Genomic DNA, 18,815 nt, shown 5'->3' on the forward strand with positions numbered 1-18,815 from the left:
AGCTACATGTGTGGGTGGAAGTTAAAAGACAAATTAAAAGGGCAGGTTAGAAGTTGCTTCCTGTTTTCAGCTACTCTAGAGTTTCTACACAAGCTATAATGGGATGTGAGATCACTGGAAGACATTTTCACAAAGGTAGAAGGACTGTGAGGGTACAAGCTTATCTTTGTGCTGTGAAATTATTTAGAACAGAGTTTCAGTGTTTGAAAGATTTATTTTACGTTATATCTGGTCTACATATATTAATCTAAAGAGGACATATTCCTTCCATCATTTATTTTTTGTGCCAAACATCTAAGTTTGGCATTTAGCGTCAACACATTCAGTTTGATGGGTTCTAAGGAAATACGTACTCTCTGGTACTTAAGCAATCATTTTCAAAGTGTACACATAAAATTATTTAAATGATTCTCTATTCTCTTTGAGTTATCTTCTGAAAAGGACTGATTTTAATGTATACTCTGCTATATTTATTATAATTTAAAAACGTCTAAAATGAGTCAAGGTACCTTTTTCCTTCCATTACAATTAGTAACTAAGTCACATTGTTCTTGTTTCCTCTTCATGTTCTCCCTTCCTTTTTTGCCCTTCCTCCTTTCAGGTTAATTCTGAGTTTTATACTGGATGGTTGGATCACTGGGGGCACCGTCATTCTGTTGTGCCTGCACAAACCATAGCTAAAACACTTAATGAAATCCTGGCATGTGGTGCTAATGTTAACCTGTAAGTGTGTGTTCAGTAGATGATAATTTGGGGAAAGAATTTTTTTTCCCAATTCAGCAAAACCAGATTTAATTGGATGGCTTTTTTTTGTTTGTTTGTTTTTAGGTACATGTTTATAGGTGGAACTAACTTTGCCTATTGGAATGGTAAGAAATAATTTAAATGATTCTGATGATATAGGGGAACTGATTATGTGTTAGATAGTAACATATTCTGTAAAAGAATAAGCTATGTCTGCTTTCACATGGCAAAAGATGACTGCATTAGCAGTTCTCTGTCTGTTGCCAGCATGTTCTAATAAACTGGCATGGTATTTACCTTTGCAAAGGGTACTTCTGCTTTACTCAATACTGTGAAACACTTGAAAGGTGAATGCATTTGTTTCTCTCCAGAATATTTCTGGAGCCTGTGTAACACAGTAGTGTGAGCTCAGAAGGATGTTGTCTTCCACAGGGAATATATTCTCTATGCTGAATCTCAAGTGCCAAAGTCTACTTTGAATCTAAAAATGTGGTACAGTCCGGTTGTGACTGGATTGAATTCTGAAAGTTGAACCCCTTGGAGAGAGAAAACAATGACAACCACAACCTTTTCACCATTTTTATTGCTTTTTTACCCACCTCTCTTAGGTGCTAATATGCCTTATATGCCACAGCCCACTAGTTATGACTATGATGCTCCACTGAGTGAAGCAGGGGATCTGACTGAAAAATATTTTGCCTTGAGGGAAGTCATTGGTATGGTGAGTGTTCCAAGGTTATGCTTAGAGTGGTTCTTTGAAACATTCTGGGTGTACTGCAAACACTTGCTCTTGTGTTGTTTTCATTTGCTTCTGGATTTACTGTTCTCTGTAGGTAAAGGAAGTAAATTGGCACAAGGTGGTTAGGCCAACTCAACTGTTTGCTGTTTAAAAAAAAGGAGTGGGGGAGATCTTGCACCTCTCTGGTTTTCCCTACTGTCCCAAAGGCTCCCTCCTTTTCAGAGGAAGGGATCCAGTTGCAAGTCTGACACTGAGATGATTCAACTCTGCTTTATTGCTGGGTTTGTATTCTTTCAATTTGAGGTCAGTAAGCTGAATTGCCTTACTTGATCAGATGAGAACCAGTGCTGGCAGAAGGGGAGCAGAGGGACACAGGAAGCATATGTCTGAGAGTAGAGATGGAGGAGGACTGAGCAGGGCTTTCCCCTTGCAGGATTGAACAGTTACTCAGCTCAGGCTGGTCACTTGGTGTCAGCTTGGTAGTGCTGCAGTTTTGATCTTTGGCTGCCTGTCATATGCTTCATGTTGTGTTTCTGCGTCTCTATAAGAAGGAGCATGCTTATCCAAATGAACACATCTTGCTTTTGTGATGCCACAAATGGTAGATTATGGGTGGTACCGACTTTGCTGTAAAAATGCTTTGAAGTGGGTGGTATTTCTACAAACTGGCATTTGAAGTGAAATATGGCAATTCTATCTGGATTTTGAAGAGACTTGCATTCGACACTGTTCAGATAAGGCTTAAAAAAAGTCCCTGGGAATCTCAAGGCTAACTCTTATACCTTTTGCCCTTTTGCATGTCAAAAACATTCATGTGCACTAGGAGATACCCTTTTGATGGGAGTAGGTCTCCTGAAATTGTTACACTGTTTCGAGGGTAAAGCATACCTTTATCTCCCTACCTGTAGAAGGCCTGCTGTGGAGTATTTTCTACCATGTCTCCATTATCCCTAAGCTTTCCATTCATGGGGTAATTTTGAGATCCTTTCAAGGGGAACATAGTGTCTTGAGGCAGCTTTTCTCAAGAGAAGAATTCCCAAACTTCCTGTTTTTGAGTTGTTTTCTGCAAGGCAAGATCCCTATCAGAAATTTAAGTACTGTTCTAGTGCAATGAGATAGCTTTGATAAGATCCGAAGTGTTCAGCGTAAACTAAGGTGTGTTGGGTCATGGTACGGCTTTTTTTGGTGTGGTTTCTTTATCTTTTAGCCTTCAATATCCATAGGATCTTGGTGAAGCTTTCCTGTCTATGCTGTGGCTTCTCAACCCATAATAAATAGTCTATTAACTCTGTAGTTTGAGGTGAAGCTGACAAAAGAAAATGAAGTTGCCTGTAACTAATCGCTGCATTCAGAATGTTAGTAGTGCTACAAGACTAGCTCACTTGAATCTTCCTTAACTGTTTCTTTTGGGTAGTAAATGTAATAAAGAAGGCTTTCAATCAAAAAAAAAAAACAAAACAAACACTGTTTCAATTGCTGCAGCATTTTCTATTTTTTACCATTTGGGCTGTAATTTTCTACTTTTGATTTCTTGTCTTGGGTGAATATATTTTTTTTTAAGAAGACTGTTTTGATTATTTTCAAATACAGAGAGGAAGAAGTAAACCTGTTGCCAGAAATATCAGTCAGGCTTTCATCAGTTCGTAATTGAGATTTGGCATGAGGGCATTGGGAATTATACTGCAGTTATTTTTTTAAAAAAATAAAATAACTAAACAAAAAGTTGTCTTGGTGCAGAGGCAAGCTTTAGAGCATGAGTTTTGTGCTGGATATACCACGTCTAAGCCCAGCAAATTACACTTCATGAAAAAACTTTGATTTTAACTTGAAAGTGACCCTTTAGTAAATGTAATAATATATAGGAAGAGTAGGCATAAAGCAAGGAACAAATAGTGGGAGGAAAGGGAGAAAGGGACAGTATGAGAAGAAGGTAAGAAGGCTGTAGGCTCAAAAAGGAGGGGACTGGGGTACATATCAGAGAGTTCTTGTCTGTATTTGCCTCCTTTGCCTCCGCTTAGAAGTGTCCGAGAAAGCAATGGTCATCCTTTGCCCCTCCTCTCTCTAGAAATGCAGTAAGCTGATCTCCGGTGGTTATTGCCAGAGCCGGAGGGCACGCAGTAAACACAAGTAGACAAGTAGTTGTCTAGTCCAGCACCAGAGGGAAGCTACAGAGGTTTCCTCATGGGTTTGTGGAGCTGTGGGGGAGGCTATGGTTGCCTGCTGCTATAGGTTTTGAGGCTTCAGGTCTCCCTGGACTCATTTTTTTTTTTTTTTAAATCACTTCCATATTTTTGTTTCTGCAATAGCTTCCTGCTGGGCTAGCATTCTGAAACAGCCTGGCAAATAGGTCTGTTGATGGCTGGCTGTGGGGGAGAATATGTGAATACAGGCAAAGGCAAGGTGGGACCACGTCTGCTGTCTAAGCTGATGTGGAGCTCTGCAGCCTGGAAAGCTGATGGGGGCACCAGAACCTGGGATGAGAGGAGTGCATCAGATGGATGCATACAGGTGGGGTGAGAGGTGGTAAATTCTATAAACTGAGGCTGTCAAATGTATTGCTTGCCAATGCAGGATCCAGTACCAGGATTATGGCAGCATGGAGGGGTGTACTGCATGGGGTAAAGGCTGCAGCAGTTCAGTATGTCCCCTGAGGGCCCATGGCAAGTGAAGCATAACTGAATGAATGGGTCAGTTTGACAAACTGGCTGTGGTTTATATGGCATGTGAGGATAGCAACTTGAAGCTATTAAGACTGTCTTATTCTGAATTTTTCTACAGCCTCCTTATTTTAGTGTTCTGAGCTACTGGGGAGTAGTGGGTGCCCCAGCAGCCTGGTAGCTGCTAGCAAAGTTGTTTTCTGCTGGCTGTGAGTTTTTTGCAAGCAATTCTAAAAGAAATCAGCCTAGGTAGTAATGGATTAGCAGGTACGTGTGCACACGCTGTGCATGGAGTATAACACTGAAAAAAGCCACACAAAGCTAATAATTCCCTTATGGAAGTGCCACTACAGGAAGACGGAAGGGTCAGGTGGAAATATTGCCCTACAGACTTGGAAACATTAACTCAAGCTCCCATTGACTTGGGGATGACTTGGGATGGGGCTGTAGGAGATGGTAATGCAAGCTGTAGCCACAGGAGGGCTCCAAGAACACTGATTCTTTGCAGCTCCTTACCTACGCTGCTGTTTTTAATTTATGGTTACCTCTAGGTGAGTATTTACTAAAAAATGAAGCTTACTAGATATGAACAACTAAGGTGAATTTTTTTAAACTTACTTTTGAGGCTAGATGCAGGTGTAATCCACTAGTGAGATTATCTACTTCTATCTAAAGTTCTACTTCTGTAAATTGTAAAGTAGAAAATGAGAATTCATTTAAAACATGTTCATATTTAAGTTTCATGTGCATTTTTTCCTCCTTCCATTTCTAGTATAACCAGTTACCAGAAGGTATTATCCCTCCAACAACATCCAAATTTGCATATGGGAAGATTCACTTGCAAAAGGTAAATCAACATCTGTAATATGCAAAGTATATCTTTCTGTAATGCTGCATGTTTGCTTCTTTGCAAAAATTGTTTATCATGGCAGTCTCTAGGTACCGTACAAAATAGGAAGGAAAACCTTGAAAACAAACTGTCAGGAAGGAGAGAACAGAGCTTGGGAATTAAAAATCATGCCCTTCATGGAAAATGAATAGATATCTTTTTATATTCAGATAACATAATTTTTACTATATTCTGTATATATGTGAAGTTTTACTGAACTGAAATGAATATATTCTTAACATAAGAGAATCATAGTTGTCTGAAAACTCTTGTTTGTAAAATAGCTGGGGAAATGGTAGCACAAGAGGTATGTTTCTGTAGCTAGAGATGCCTCTAAGGGTGAATAAATGGGTAGGATATATGTATCTTTTAGGTAAATACTTTGAATTGTAAATTTGAAGTGTGGAACACTTTCAATACGTTTGAAACTCTTTTCAATATAGTTTCTTGCAGGATCTGTGAAAATCCGTAGCTACTGAAAGAAATTAGCTTCCTGTCAAGGGAAAAGTGTGCAGACCCCAACCTTGTTAGATCCCCAATCTTGTTAGATCTGACAACAGAGGTGTTAACTGGTCAGCACATGAGTAGCTGGGATTTGTCCGTAGCACCATCAATTAGTGCTATGAATGGTTCTGTGAAATATAGTTGACAACTAGTGTCCTGCAGTGAGTGCAGAATGTGGTTTAGGGGATTGAAGAGACAAACAAACAGGTATGAACTTGGCTTTATTCATTCTGCTGCTTGCAGTCTAGTTGTTTTGAGATGGTGGATTACTGTGGTCGGTGTACTGGATACTGTATTTCATAACATTTTGATTTATATTTTGTACTGATAATTTGACAGACATTTCAGTAAATGATATATCTGATCTGTTATGCGCTGCAGCTGAAATGTTGCAAAATTTGGTAGTGATAAGGCTTTATGGGCTTTTTCAAGTCATCCTACTTCAAGTGGTGGGCAGGAATAACTTTTTTTTTTGTAAAAGTGATTCACCAGTGAAGCTGACACAGATCTATATCATTTTCAACTACCTCTGAGTATCTTCAGACCTTTTAGGCCAGGATTGCCGTATGAGGTTTCAGTGAACCGACTTATATTTGGTAGTGACTAATTATATGCTGTTATCTACGCACCTGCCACTTCTGCTGCTGTCGTGGGTTGCAGACACTTAGGAGGCTTGCAAATAGATGTTGACTCTCTGCTTTCTCACAGATTATGACATTCAGATAGGGCTGTCCAATTTTGCAGGAAAGACTTTCTCTTTCCTGCCTTCAGGAACAGAAAGCTGCAGGGCAGCTGGGTCAGAAACCTGCTTTAAAGAGGAGAAGCCAGGACAAATGACTTGCTCAAATATCACAGCTTTGACCTGGCTATCACTGGAAGCCCTGTTCCTACACTGTCACCTACTACACTTCCTCATTGTTTGAGGAGTAGTGTGTTACTCTGTACCCACCAGTCCTAGGAAGCAAGATGGCATGTCTAAACTCACAGGTGTGAGGTTTCTATCATTGCCTGTGCATATGTTGCCATCTGTACCAAAAGCTTCTAGAATTGTGTAATGGGATGAAAGCTGTTTTCTGCTCTGCAAACCCACTGTTTAACTGCAGCTGCTGTTTACTGCTCTGTTTGGTTAAACTGCAACATGGAACAAACCTCCATGATGCATTCTCACACTGCTGTGACAAGGTCCGACACACCTTGTTGTTTGACGAAGCTTGAATATGTCAGAAGGGAAATATTCAAAATATTCATGGTGTTTGGGTGTCCCTTCCAAATCAAAATATTCTATGATTCTATAATAGTAATATTTCCTGCTATATCGTTGTGACAGTGCTATAATAGGCACTATGTGAAAGTTTCATTGTGCAGTAGGGGTTCAGCAGTTAGTCTGCTATGCAAAGGGTCAAATCCACTGCTGTGAACCACCTCCTGTGACCCTTTTGCAGAAAGGAAGAGGGAACGGAGACTCGTGAAACCAGAGGAGGCTGCTCTCTAAATTTTTCCACCAGATACTCTGTGACAATTCAGTACCTGATCAGCTGCTTAAGACATGTACTTGAGGAAAAGAGATCTTTGCCCATACCCATCTAACTGCTTTTTAGAGCTTTGCCATTCCCTGATCAGGCAGATGTTCATCTAGAGCTACTGAATGATTTTAAAGAATCATTCTGGAGGTAATAAAATCCATTAAGAGATGTCTGGGGACGCTGTCGTTGCTATGGAAGAGGAAAGTAAGCAGGCAATGAGGAAAAAGCTTGTTGCAGAGGTGGAAAAGAAGTGTTGAAGGTGGGGAATGAGTGCAGGCAAAGGTAGAATGGCAGTAGACGCGCTCAAGAAATGTGAGCAAGAAGATGGGGTTTAAGACCCAGAACATGGGGAGCATTCTCTCTGTAGGCAAATTAATGAGTCATAGTTAAGCTGAGGCAGGGGAGGTTTAGGCTAGACATCAGGAAGAGGTTCTTCACTGAGAGGGTTGTGTTGCACACTGGAACAGGCTCCCCAGTGAAGTAGTCGCTGCACCAAGCATATCTGAATTTAAGAAGTGATTGGACTGTGTGCTTAGTCACATGGTCTAAAATTTTGGGTAGATCTGTGTGGTGCCAGGAGTTGGACTAGATGATCCTTATGGGTCCCTTCCAACTCAGGATATTCTGTGATTCTATGATTCTATGACCTGCAGTGTGTCTGGTGGCAGTGCAGGCTTGTGAGCAGGTGGTTGTTTCTGGTCACCATTTGGTGGGCAATAAGGAGTGCTTGGTTACAAGGAAATGCCTGCCCCAGCAGTGCAGCCTGCTAACTGGTAGGTTCTGGAGTTGTACATGGTTACTGGACTGTGGGGAGCTCAGGCAATAGCAAATAGGATAGCAAGCAGCAGAGATGTTTGAGCTGGGGGCAGAGTTGCAGGGTAGAAATGGGTTAAGCAAACAGGATGCTGCTGGTTGGAGCTATTTTGTTTTTTTCATATTTAATCTTTCACTTTGAAGACCTTCCTCTGGAGGTTCCAAAAGTGTTACTGTCATTTGTTAGTCATCTGTTGGTGGGGTTTTTGTATTTTGTTTTTACAGGTTGTTTTTAAAAATTCTTGACAGTGTTTGTAATTTTTTTTAATTTACTATTTCTGTTGTGATACTGATTGTCCACTAAGTAGCAATCATTAAGAACCTGCAGCAAAACCAGATCTTACTTTTTTTTCTGTACAGAACACTTAAGAGTGATAAAGTGAAGAAAAATAGTCCATTAAAGTTGCAAAGAAATGACTTTCTACCAAGCCAGTATGTAAATGAATCATATGTGGTCTACCTATGTGAAAACCAGAAGCCCCCTTGATAGCAGGATCTTAAAAGAAAGTGAGACAGACACCTTAACAAGCTAATACTTAGTTCAGTAAGGCACAAAGCAGCGCTCATTGCCAGTTAGTAGGTCATTCAGGTGTCTGTGTGCAAGTTAACATCACTTATGTTCATTTTTAATTTCGTTGTCTGCCTGGGGCCTAGACTATGAACATTCGTAGGGTTTTTGCTCGGTTCTATCTTATCAGTTCTGTCAGTGTCTCTGCAAAGATAACCATCTCTGCAGAGATGCCAGTGATTCAATCTCCTGTGGCCTACTGGGTCCCGCATTACAGTTTAACATTGCAGATGCTGAGCATTTGGGGAATTTTACTCTTTGAAAACAAATTGTTATTTTAAGTAAAGTTCTTAAGTAAACAGAGAAGCAAGCTACTTTCATCAAAAATTTGGAAGCTATCATTTGACAGTCTTTTGCCACGGTGAAGGTGCTTAGCTACGGACATGAATACAAATTACTTTTGAGTTTGTAAGATACTAGGCATATTGTATGCATCTTGACTAACATATCACATTAATAGTGGACTTTGAGAAAGAATTGTAGATGAGTAGAAAACTAATCACGAAAGGAAATTGCAGATGGCAACAAAAGGCAATGTAATTGTACATACGTAAATCCTTATTCAGCAAGGTATTTCACCATGTGACTAGCCTATACCTTGCTGCCAGTCTCACTAAAATCAGTCCATCTACTCATGTATGACACTAAATTACAGCCTTAGGGTTTCTAAAATCATTTAAGACTAAATAGAGTAAATTCAGCATGGATAACTATTGATGGAACCAAATTCTATTTCTAATTATCTCAGAATAATTCTAGAGTAAGTCGCTGGAAATCAGTGGTACTTTCCTTAGTTTAATGTATAATGGAGTAAAAATTCAATAATGTAGTTGTTTTTTATTAGTTGTTCAGAGCTATAGTGTTTGACTATAGAATGTTACGGAGAAACTTATGGGTTAGTTCTCATTAAATAATGAGTCACTTTTACAAAAGCATAGAAAATTTAAAGGGCCTGGATTTTTAAAACATGATTTTGTGCATTGTTTTTTTTTCAGATTTCATCTGTTCTATGTACTGTATTGTATTATTAATGTGCCTGTAAAGGTGATGTAAGGACTTAGGATTTCTTTGCTTTCCTATTGGAGAGATGCAGCTACCTGGCAAGGTGTTATCTGTAGATTGAATTTCATTGACATTCATGTATCTGCTTTTTATGTGCTGCAGGTGGGCACTGTGGTGGAGTTTCTTGACAGGCTGTCACCTGCTGGACCAGTGAAAAGCACTTACCCACTAACCTTTGTTCAGATAAAGCAGGTAAGGATTCCTTTGGTAGGTAATTTGCAGCCATTTTGTCAAATTTAGCTGAACAACCCTCTGTGGAATGGCTTCTGTATGTCCAGTGTCATATAACTTACCTCAGCACAGGAAGTAATAGTGTTTTAAAGGTGTTCAGGATTTTTGAACAGGAGACCTCTCCATATTTGTCACTGTTCTAAGGTTTTCCTCTTTTCATGAATGTAGATATATATCTGGTGTCCCAGCTTTCTCCTTTATCTGTCTTCTCCCTGAAGATTGATACTGATTTTCATGTTTGTGAGATTATTATTTTTTTTTTACCTTGTACAACCTTTTTCTTCAGTATTTTTTCCTTTTTTTCCTCATTTTCCTCTCATTTCCTCTATCAGAATGAAAACAATGGCTGAAGCACTGCTTTCTTCATGCAGGTCAGGGAGCCTGGAGTTGTTAAATATAATCCATTTGACACTTGTGGGCCCCCTACTCATTTTTAATCTTTTTCTTTTAGTAAAAGTATGGTGGGTCAAGGGAATGTGATAAAGGAACAACCTGTGGAATTGCAACCCCCTGCCAAAGGCATTCACCCTACTAGCTAAAATAGGATTTTTTTTTTATTATTTTTCTGTGGCTTCTGCTGACTCTCATTCTCTCCTCTGTTCTGTCTCGCTGCATCAGTTTCCCTGTCAATTTTGATGACTTCCACAGAGTAAAAGATCTTTCCCTTGCTGCTGAGTGACTCTGTTTTTCCACTAAGGGTTTATGGCTCCCTGATCATGTCTGTGCTGAATTTAACAGAGAGTGGAGTATCAGTGCTGATTGCCTGCCTGCAGCTGTAATAAAAAGTGGAGAGAATGTGATGATGATGGTAGCTGTGGGAGGGAGAAAAGGGAGAGTATGCAGTTCAGCAGATGGCTATGACATTTTCTAAGGCATTAGTCAAGTAAAGATTCAAAGCTTGTAATTTTCCCTTCCAAGCCATTAATAGAAAGAGGTGTGAGAGAAACTGCAGCTAGTAGGACATATTAGCTGGATGTTGGCTCTTCTCTCATCCTCTGCCCTTCCCACTGTTAGTACCCTATTTAGGAAAAGAGCTGAGAGGGCAGCCAGTGGTGCTGCATAGGTTCTGTCCACTTATTTTCTTTTTTTCTCATTTTTCTGGGCACCTTGTTACAAATGTAATGTAATTGTAGTAATTATGGTGGATTGGAAATGGTTTACTCTCTCTTCTTCCTGTCATACTCTAATCCAGATAAATGGTTTTGTGGCTACTGACAATACGATTGTTTCTTGGTTTTAATTTGTTTCACTTTTGTGCTGAGAAAAAATATCTAACAACTGATACTTTTTTCTTTACTGATGGGGAACTCGATGAAAAAATACTCTGAAATGTTCCTGATGTAAAGCAGATAATTTGTGAAATAAACAATACTGAACTGATGAATATGTCAGTTGACAAGTGCACTTTGAAATTTCTTATACAAAATCAGTTATGAAGGGATTTTCCAAATATTTTAATCAATTTTAATGAAGAAATGATGCTGTCAGTCATTAACTTCCATTTTTATTGAGGAAATGCCTTTGCAGCCAAGACCCTTGTCTTTTAAAGTTATGTAAATGTACTGAAGAAACAAGTTAAAAAAAAAAATGGAAACTGGAATTTATACCCATAACTTAAAGGTCAAAGTGAACTCTAATCTGAAGCTGGTATCTCTGATAGATGCTATCTGAAGTGAATGAAAGTTGATGTTTCAATCTGAGTGTGTAGGCAGGAATGTGGGATATGTCTAATTCTTGACCTGAATTGAAGTTACAGAATAACTAGGTTCATTAATCTGGGGATTTTTCTTTCTTTTCTTAGTATTTTGGCTTCGTACTATACAGAACTAAGCTTCCAAAAAACTGTACAGAGCCAACACAACTGTCTTCACCTTTAAATGGAGTCCATGATCGTGCTTATGTCTCCGTGGATGGGGTAAACATTGTTTGCTGGCATATATTTTTGCCACGAGTGGCCTTCATGAGATAGATGAATACAATCTGCCTTTTTTTCTCTTTTCTACATCTTAACACAAACAAATTTATTAAATAAAATTATTTAATAAGATGAAAGAAGTATAGAAGTATACTGTAGATTCATACTAAATGTTCCTAATATTTCAGGAAATATGAGTATTTATCTGTCTCCTCTAAGGAAAGTGTAATTGTTTCCACATTTGGGATGTGAATGTTTATATAGATTTCATGACTTCATTGAAAAAATAGCTAGAAGATAGAAGAAGAGGGCTTACTTTCAAGCTTTTGAACTGCAGTAATGATATATACACTTAATGTCTATCTACAGTGTTTTTAAGGATGTTTTACTTATTTTTTTTTCCCCCTTGGAGAGGGGAAGGGATCTGGGGGGAGTAGAAGCCCTAGCATACATCTTACATTATGAATCTGGCTTCTGATCACGAATTTTATTAAAAAAAAAAAAAAAAGTATATTGTACAGGATATAAACTTTGCCTTTCTTTCCTTAAATAGTGTTTTGTTCTTGCTTCATAAGAATTAATAGTAATTCATGGACTTTGATAGTTCATTTTTTAATTGTTTTGTGATCAGTGCTGATTCTCATCACCATTATGACCATGTCAAGTTCTTCTTTCCTGATGTTGTTAGAATGGGAACAAATAAAGCTAAATATTGATGTGAGTTTAAATGGAAGATGAATAATCTTTTAATCTCTGACACTTGCAAAATCTTTTTAGTCACCAGGTTAAATGTGTGAACTTTTTGTGAATCGAAAGCTACTAGAATTCTAAAAGTTGATTTAGATAATTTAACTCAGTAAAGAGATGTCATCAGCTAGATGAATACAGCCGATGTGCCTAGTAGTACATCCATTAGATGTACTGGAATAGAAATACTGACAAACCTGCTTTTTGTGTGATTGTGTATGTATGTGTTTGCATACAAGAGGAGGAAAGGAAAATATATACTTTACTTTTGGTTGTTTGTTTCCTTTCTCTACTTTATCTTCATGTAATTTGAAGAGACAAATGATGGAGTTTTGTTGGTTCAACATTTTTTTTCTTCTTTCGATGTAATTCATATAGGTTCTTCAAGGCATCCTTGAAAGGGATAAATCACTAATGATAAATATAACTGGGAAGGCTGGAGCAAATATGGATGTCTTGGTAGAGAATATGGGCCGAGTCAACTATGGTAGATACAATAATGACTTCAAGGTAAGTAGAATCTAACTGGATAATGTTTTTATGGGTTATAAAACATGGGATAGAAACAGCAAAAGGATCAGGATTACACAGGTGTAAATTTACCTCAAAATATAACTCCTCACTAGTTTTCATGTGAGTTTTCTGGTCACAGATATCAAAGTGGAATAAAGAACGTAGACATCTTTTTTTGTTGGTTCACATGTGTTGTTAGACAAAGTGTCACCCACAAGACTTTCAGGTTGAGTTGAATCTGTAGCTAAAATTTTAAGATATGCAAAGCTATTTGGATAAATTCAAAAATAGGCTGGAAATTAGTCTAATCTTGGTCATATTTTGGGGCTTGTGACTCCTGGGGTAGTGCTTCTGTGTGTAATTGTGTATATTTACTTTTATACCTCTATACCTCTTGCCATGTCCTATTTCACTTGTCAGTAGTGTGTACCCTTGCAAAATTTTCAGTTTGGCTAAGAGAGGCTGTCTTACAAGGACTTTACCATGCAACATTGCCAATTTAGATTTGTACTGACCTGGAATTATCAGGAAGCTTATGAACACTTCCATGCTATGCTTTGGTACTGTCATTAGGGGCAATATCACTAAGGTAACACTAGGAAAGGCAGGAGCAAAAAGGAAGCTTATCTGGTTTTGGAATTAAAGGGGTCCCCAGTGCTGTGTGATGTTTTCTAATGAGGGGGAAGGGAGAGAACTATTACAGAGGCCAGCCTTGTGGTGTGTTTCTGCAGTGTTCAGTGGTGTGGCATGCTATCTTTTTTAGTTTTTGGTATTACTAGGTTGCAAATAGTACGAAATATGACAGATAGCTTTCTCTTTCTCATTAAGTTGAGAATTGCAGTCCCTTTACTGCAAGAATCTTTTGTGTAGAGTCCCCTTGGATTTGACTTGACCTTTGGCAGTGTTCTTTCAGAAAGCTGGTCAAATGTTTAATGACTAGAGATTTATTACTGGTGATTGTGGTGCCTTTTGGTGCTGCAGGTGACAGCAGGTAAATTAGAAGCTCCTGTTTCCTCTCAGACTTGTCCAAAGTATTTCTTGGTTTGTTTGAATTCAGCATCACAGGAATGATGTATGCTGACCTGTACTATTTAGTTACTAGCTAAGGACACGTGCTGTGAGGAAGTAGGACTTTCAAAGTTATAAGTAGGGGAAAAAAAGTAAAATCAAGTGTGTATGAATTTTTCTGAGCCTTGCTGATGAGGTCACAAACTCTGGTTGAGTTTGGTCATTTTGCAGAATACAGTTTAGTCATAGAACATACATTGGTAAATCTTACAAGATCACCATTAGGCAGAATTGACTGTTTTCACACTTGTGTTTTGCTGCCTTGAGAAGAATGGGCCTGATTGCATTCTTAAAGAAGGTTGTATTGGTTATGATTAAGCAGCAAAGAAGAATTGAAGCTTGGGTTTAGTTGAAAGGGGACTAGTTGACCAGTTATCTTAGTACGTGTGTTGTGATGTGGATTTCTAGGTGTATCTCCAGTTATTCTAAGACTCCGGTCAAGGCAAAGCAATATAACTTTTAGGTTGTATAAAAGTCTGTGAATTAAAAGTATGAGCAACTGTTTTCTGTGGCATATAAATTCAGTGGGCAGCAGTAGTGCCAACTCTGTTCATACTGTCTTTTCAAGGATCCTTACTCTTTTTATGAGTGCTAAGAGAGGGCAACTAATTCCCTAGTGTTCTGCCTTCATATATAGGCAGCAGAAATGTGTTTATTTAGATCAGGCCGGGTGATAAGGAAATCTGCGTGCTTACTGCTGAATTATGGTAGCAGAATAAAGGGTTGAAGTAAGGAGATGCTCAGTGCTGTTGTGATTGAGTTTCAATTTACACTTATACCAGGATTTCAACCTTTTAAAGACTGAGTAAAAAGACTGAGTAAAAGCAAATTCAGTAGACACATTGAGAGAACAATCCTCTAAAAGCTCGATCGTTTCACATAAAAGAGGGAGACTTTCTCCACATAGCTTTAGAAAATGTACTTTGCCTTTCCCATAGACTCCCTCACCCTGTTTCTTAAGGCAGGTATTTTTTGTGTTGATTTTGAAAATGTGGATAATTATGCATAGGTTATTCATTATTCTGTGACTTCATAAATAACTTCAAATAACTTCATATGTAACATGAGGGAAGAGGTTTCCATTTGATGAAGCCTTACAGAAACCTTGCACCTTCAAGAAAATCTGAATTTTGTTCAGCTCCTTTTTCTTACTCTTTTTTTTTTTTTTTTTTGAATTTGAAGTGGAACCAGGCATATAGCTTTTGGAAAAGAATCCTAAGAGGGTTTTTGTTCTAAAACATCCTGTTGATTTAAGTGTCCTTAAAGGAAACAAAGGAAGGAAGAGTGTAGTTTCTTTTTTTTTTTTTTTTAACATGCTCACTAACACCTATATCTTTGTTTTACTTGGCAAATTCATGTCCATATCTGGACTATTGCATATGCATTTTTATGCATACCAAAATAAGAGCGCTTGTAGGCACTTCATTTCATTCAAAAATCACACCGTACATAACACTTAAAGATGGGTTTAGGGAAGCAGGTTGGAAAGTTTTGGCCAAAGCTATGCTGCAATACTTCAACTGATTGTCAGACAAAGTAAAGTCTAGGTTGAAGAGAAGTTTTGCTGTTTAACTCTGTGCAGATAATTTATTTTGATATCAGAAAAATAAGTTATGAAGTGGTCATCTAGGTAAAGGAATAGAGAACATATTAGTGCACCTACTGATGACTAGGCTTGTGGAGTCAGTGTAATGCTTATTAGGTATCAGAACAGATATACTATTTACTATAAGCCCTCCATAGCCATAGAAAATGTGGCTTTGCTTGTGACTTTGATTTTAGAACTTCTTTTTCCTGTTTAACTTGTGGTATTTGCAACAGAAGTTGCACTTAAAAACAGCTATTACACAGGGCCTACTCCGGAGGTTATATGGATGTAGCAGTGTTGGTTTAAAGTCAATTCCTTGCATTGCACTGAAACACAATTTTAGAAACCATTACTGTAACACAGTTAGGAATTGAGTTCAGGAGAAACTTTATGTTCCTTTCACTTCTCTTAAATCATGATCTTACTTTGCGTTTGTACTCACTGTGTGAGTACCTTGGTGTTCTTCAAGGGTACACATAGTTCCATAGAACTGAAACAGGACTCTGTGGGCTTGAAGTTGACTGTAAGCTTAAATTATTTCACTGAATTGGGGTCATGAAGCATGCGCGTTGGTTTTGTGATACTATATGTTAGCTGTAGAAGACTTGTAGGAAGTGAATACTGCTTTCTCTGCTATTGTGCAGGTTAATGTCTTGGTTTAGTGACTCAATGTTACCAAATCTCTTGATGGTATCTCAAAACAAGCTATTTAATGCTTTTTCTGCTATTTATTAAACCCCATGTTTTTGAATCATGTTCATGTTAAAGCAAAACAGAAATTTTAATTAAAAAAAAAACTTGAAAAGGAAAAATGGCATTGATGAATGCGTAAAACTTTGAAGAAGTACAACACTTTCCTAGAGAATAAATAAAATGTTTTATTATTGAGCAAAGCTTATAACTTGGTGAAAACCAGATGCTTGTTTTTCCATACAGATTGGCAGCTGTTGGAAGTACTTTGATTCAAACATGCTTCTAGTCCTGACTGATTTATGGTTGCAGCTAATAATTTCAATAACATGAAGCTAATTATGTTGCTTTTTTTTTTTTTTCCTCCTAGGGTCTAGTTTCAAATTTAACTCTCGATCAAGACATACTTGTTGAATGGGAAATCTATCCTCTAGACATAGATGGAGCAGTGAACCATTCCATTCATGGCTACCCTGACCAACCAGAGAGATATGTTGGCAATCCACTAAGTTATGAAACACCTACCTTTTACACTGGTAGACTTTTAATTCCTGGCGGGATTCCAGACTTGCCACAAGATACCTATGTTAACTTTCCTGGCTGGACAAAGGTACAAATTTTTGCTGTAAAAACTTGAAGTCCACTCAGAGAGATACTGAAAGTTCTACGGAAGGTCAAAATCCACCTCTCTTTGGCTGGATAGAAGGAGGTTATGATGGTGGGGTGTGTCATATACATTTAAATGACTAGGAAATGTATTCCTTGGTACAAGTAAATTTGGAGATAAACCATTAAGAAGAGGGAAACTTATCATTAAAAAGCACATGGTATTGGTCTAGGAAGGGGAGAATCACATAAAAACCCTGTAGTTTTTCCTAGAGTGAGAAAGATCAACTGTCAGACTTCATAGAAATGCTGCATTTAGTGGTTGTGTTTTGGGTTTTTTTTTGTCTCAATGTGTTGTATAAACAGCTTTTTGGAGGCATAGAATGAATTACATACCTTGAGATTAAACAGTTCTTATTCTGGAGAAAGTGAGATGCTACAGGACACTTCTCTGGTTACACTGATTAATTAAAAGTAACTAATAGCATATTTTTGTTGCTGTGTGAGAAATATGGATCCTGTTACAAAGCACAGGCAGAGTTGGACACTGCTAGTAGCATGCCCATAAGTATGGATACACTCAATTTTACAGAATCACAGAATCATCTAGGTTGGAAGAGACCTCCAAGATCACCTAGTCCAACCTCTGACGTAATGCTAACAAGTCCTCCACTAAACCATATCACTAAGCTATACATCTAAACGTCTTTTAAAGACCTCCAAGGATGGTGACTCAACCACTTCCCTGGGCAGCCCATTCCAATGCCTAACAACCCTCTCAGTAAAGAAGTTCTTCCTAATATTCAACCTCCCCTGGCCCAACTTTAGCCCATTCCCCCTTATCCTATCACCAGGCACGTGGGAGAACAGGCCAATCCCCATCTCACTACAGCCTTCTTTAAGGTACCTGTAAGGTACCTGTAAGCAATAGGTACCTGAGAGCAATAAGGTCGCCCCTGAGCCTCCTCTTCTCCAGGCTGAACAAGCCCAGCTCCCTCAGCTGCTCCTCGTAAGACTTGTTCTCCAGACCCCTCACCAGCTTCGTTGCCTTTCTCTGGACTCACTCGAGCATCTCCATGTCCTTCTTGTAGCGAGGGGCCCAAAACTGAACACAGTACTCGAGGTGCGGCCTCACCAGAGCCAAGTAGTACAGGGGGACCTAATCACTTTCCTAGTCCTGCTGGCCACACTGCTTCTTATACAAGCCAGGATGCTGTTGGCCTTCTTGGCCACCTGAGCACACTGCTGGCTCCTATTCAGCTGACTATCAACCAATACTCCCAGGTCCTTCTATGCCTGGCAGCTTTCCAACCATTCATCTCCCAGCATGTAGCGCTGCTTGGGGTTGTTGGGCCCCAGGTGCAGGACCCGGCACTTGGCCTTGTTGAACTTCATACAGTTGTCCTCAGCCCATTGGTGCAGCCTATCCAGATCCTCCTGCAGAGCCTTCCTACCCTCGAGTACATCGACACACACGCCTAACTTGGTGTCGTCTGCAAACTTCCTGAGGGTGCACTCGATCCGCTCATCCAGATTACTGATCAAGATATTAAAGAGAACTGGCCCTAGTACTGAGCCCTGGGGGACTCTACTAGTGACCGGCCTCAGACTGGATTTGACTCCATTCACCATGACTCTTTGGTCCCGGTTACCCAGCCAGTTTCTAACTCAATGAAGCGTACTCCAGTCCAAGCCAAAAGCAGCCAGTTTCTTGAGGAGAATGTTGTGGGAAACGGTGTCAAAAGCCTTACTTAAGTCAAGGTAGCCTTGACTTCAATACCATCCACAAGACCAATACCATCCACAGCCTTTCCCTCATCCACTAAGCGCATCACTTTGTCATAAAAGGAGATCAGGTTCATCAAGCAGGGCCTGCCTTTCATAAATCCATGCTGACTGGGCCTGATTGCCTGGTTGTCCTGCGTGATAACACTCAAGATAATCTGCTCCATGAGCTT

At 39.0% G+C, this 18,815-nt stretch overlaps 1 protein-coding gene across 1 annotated transcript in view; it reads left to right on the forward strand.

The window, feature by feature from the left end:
- Positions 1–18,815, forward strand: part of GLB1 (galactosidase beta 1) — a 59,495-nt gene that overhangs the window by 31,296 nt on the left and 9,384 nt on the right. Inside the window, exons 8-15 of the mRNA XM_027451494.3 lie at positions 602–723; positions 829–869; positions 1,353–1,465; positions 4,913–4,987; positions 9,602–9,691; positions 11,532–11,645; positions 12,771–12,902; positions 16,622–16,861. Coding sequence (XP_027307295.1) covers positions 602–723; positions 829–869; positions 1,353–1,465; positions 4,913–4,987; positions 9,602–9,691; positions 11,532–11,645; positions 12,771–12,902; positions 16,622–16,861 — 927 coding nt within the window. The remainder of the gene's footprint in view (positions 1–601; positions 724–828; positions 870–1,352; positions 1,466–4,912; positions 4,988–9,601; positions 9,692–11,531; positions 11,646–12,770; positions 12,903–16,621; positions 16,862–18,815) is intronic.

This window comes from Anas platyrhynchos, chromosome 2, assembly GCF_047663525.1.
Source record: "Anas platyrhynchos isolate ZD024472 breed Pekin duck chromosome 2, IASCAAS_PekinDuck_T2T, whole genome shotgun sequence".
Classification (NCBI taxonomy): domain Eukaryota; kingdom Metazoa; phylum Chordata; class Aves; order Anseriformes; family Anatidae; genus Anas; species Anas platyrhynchos.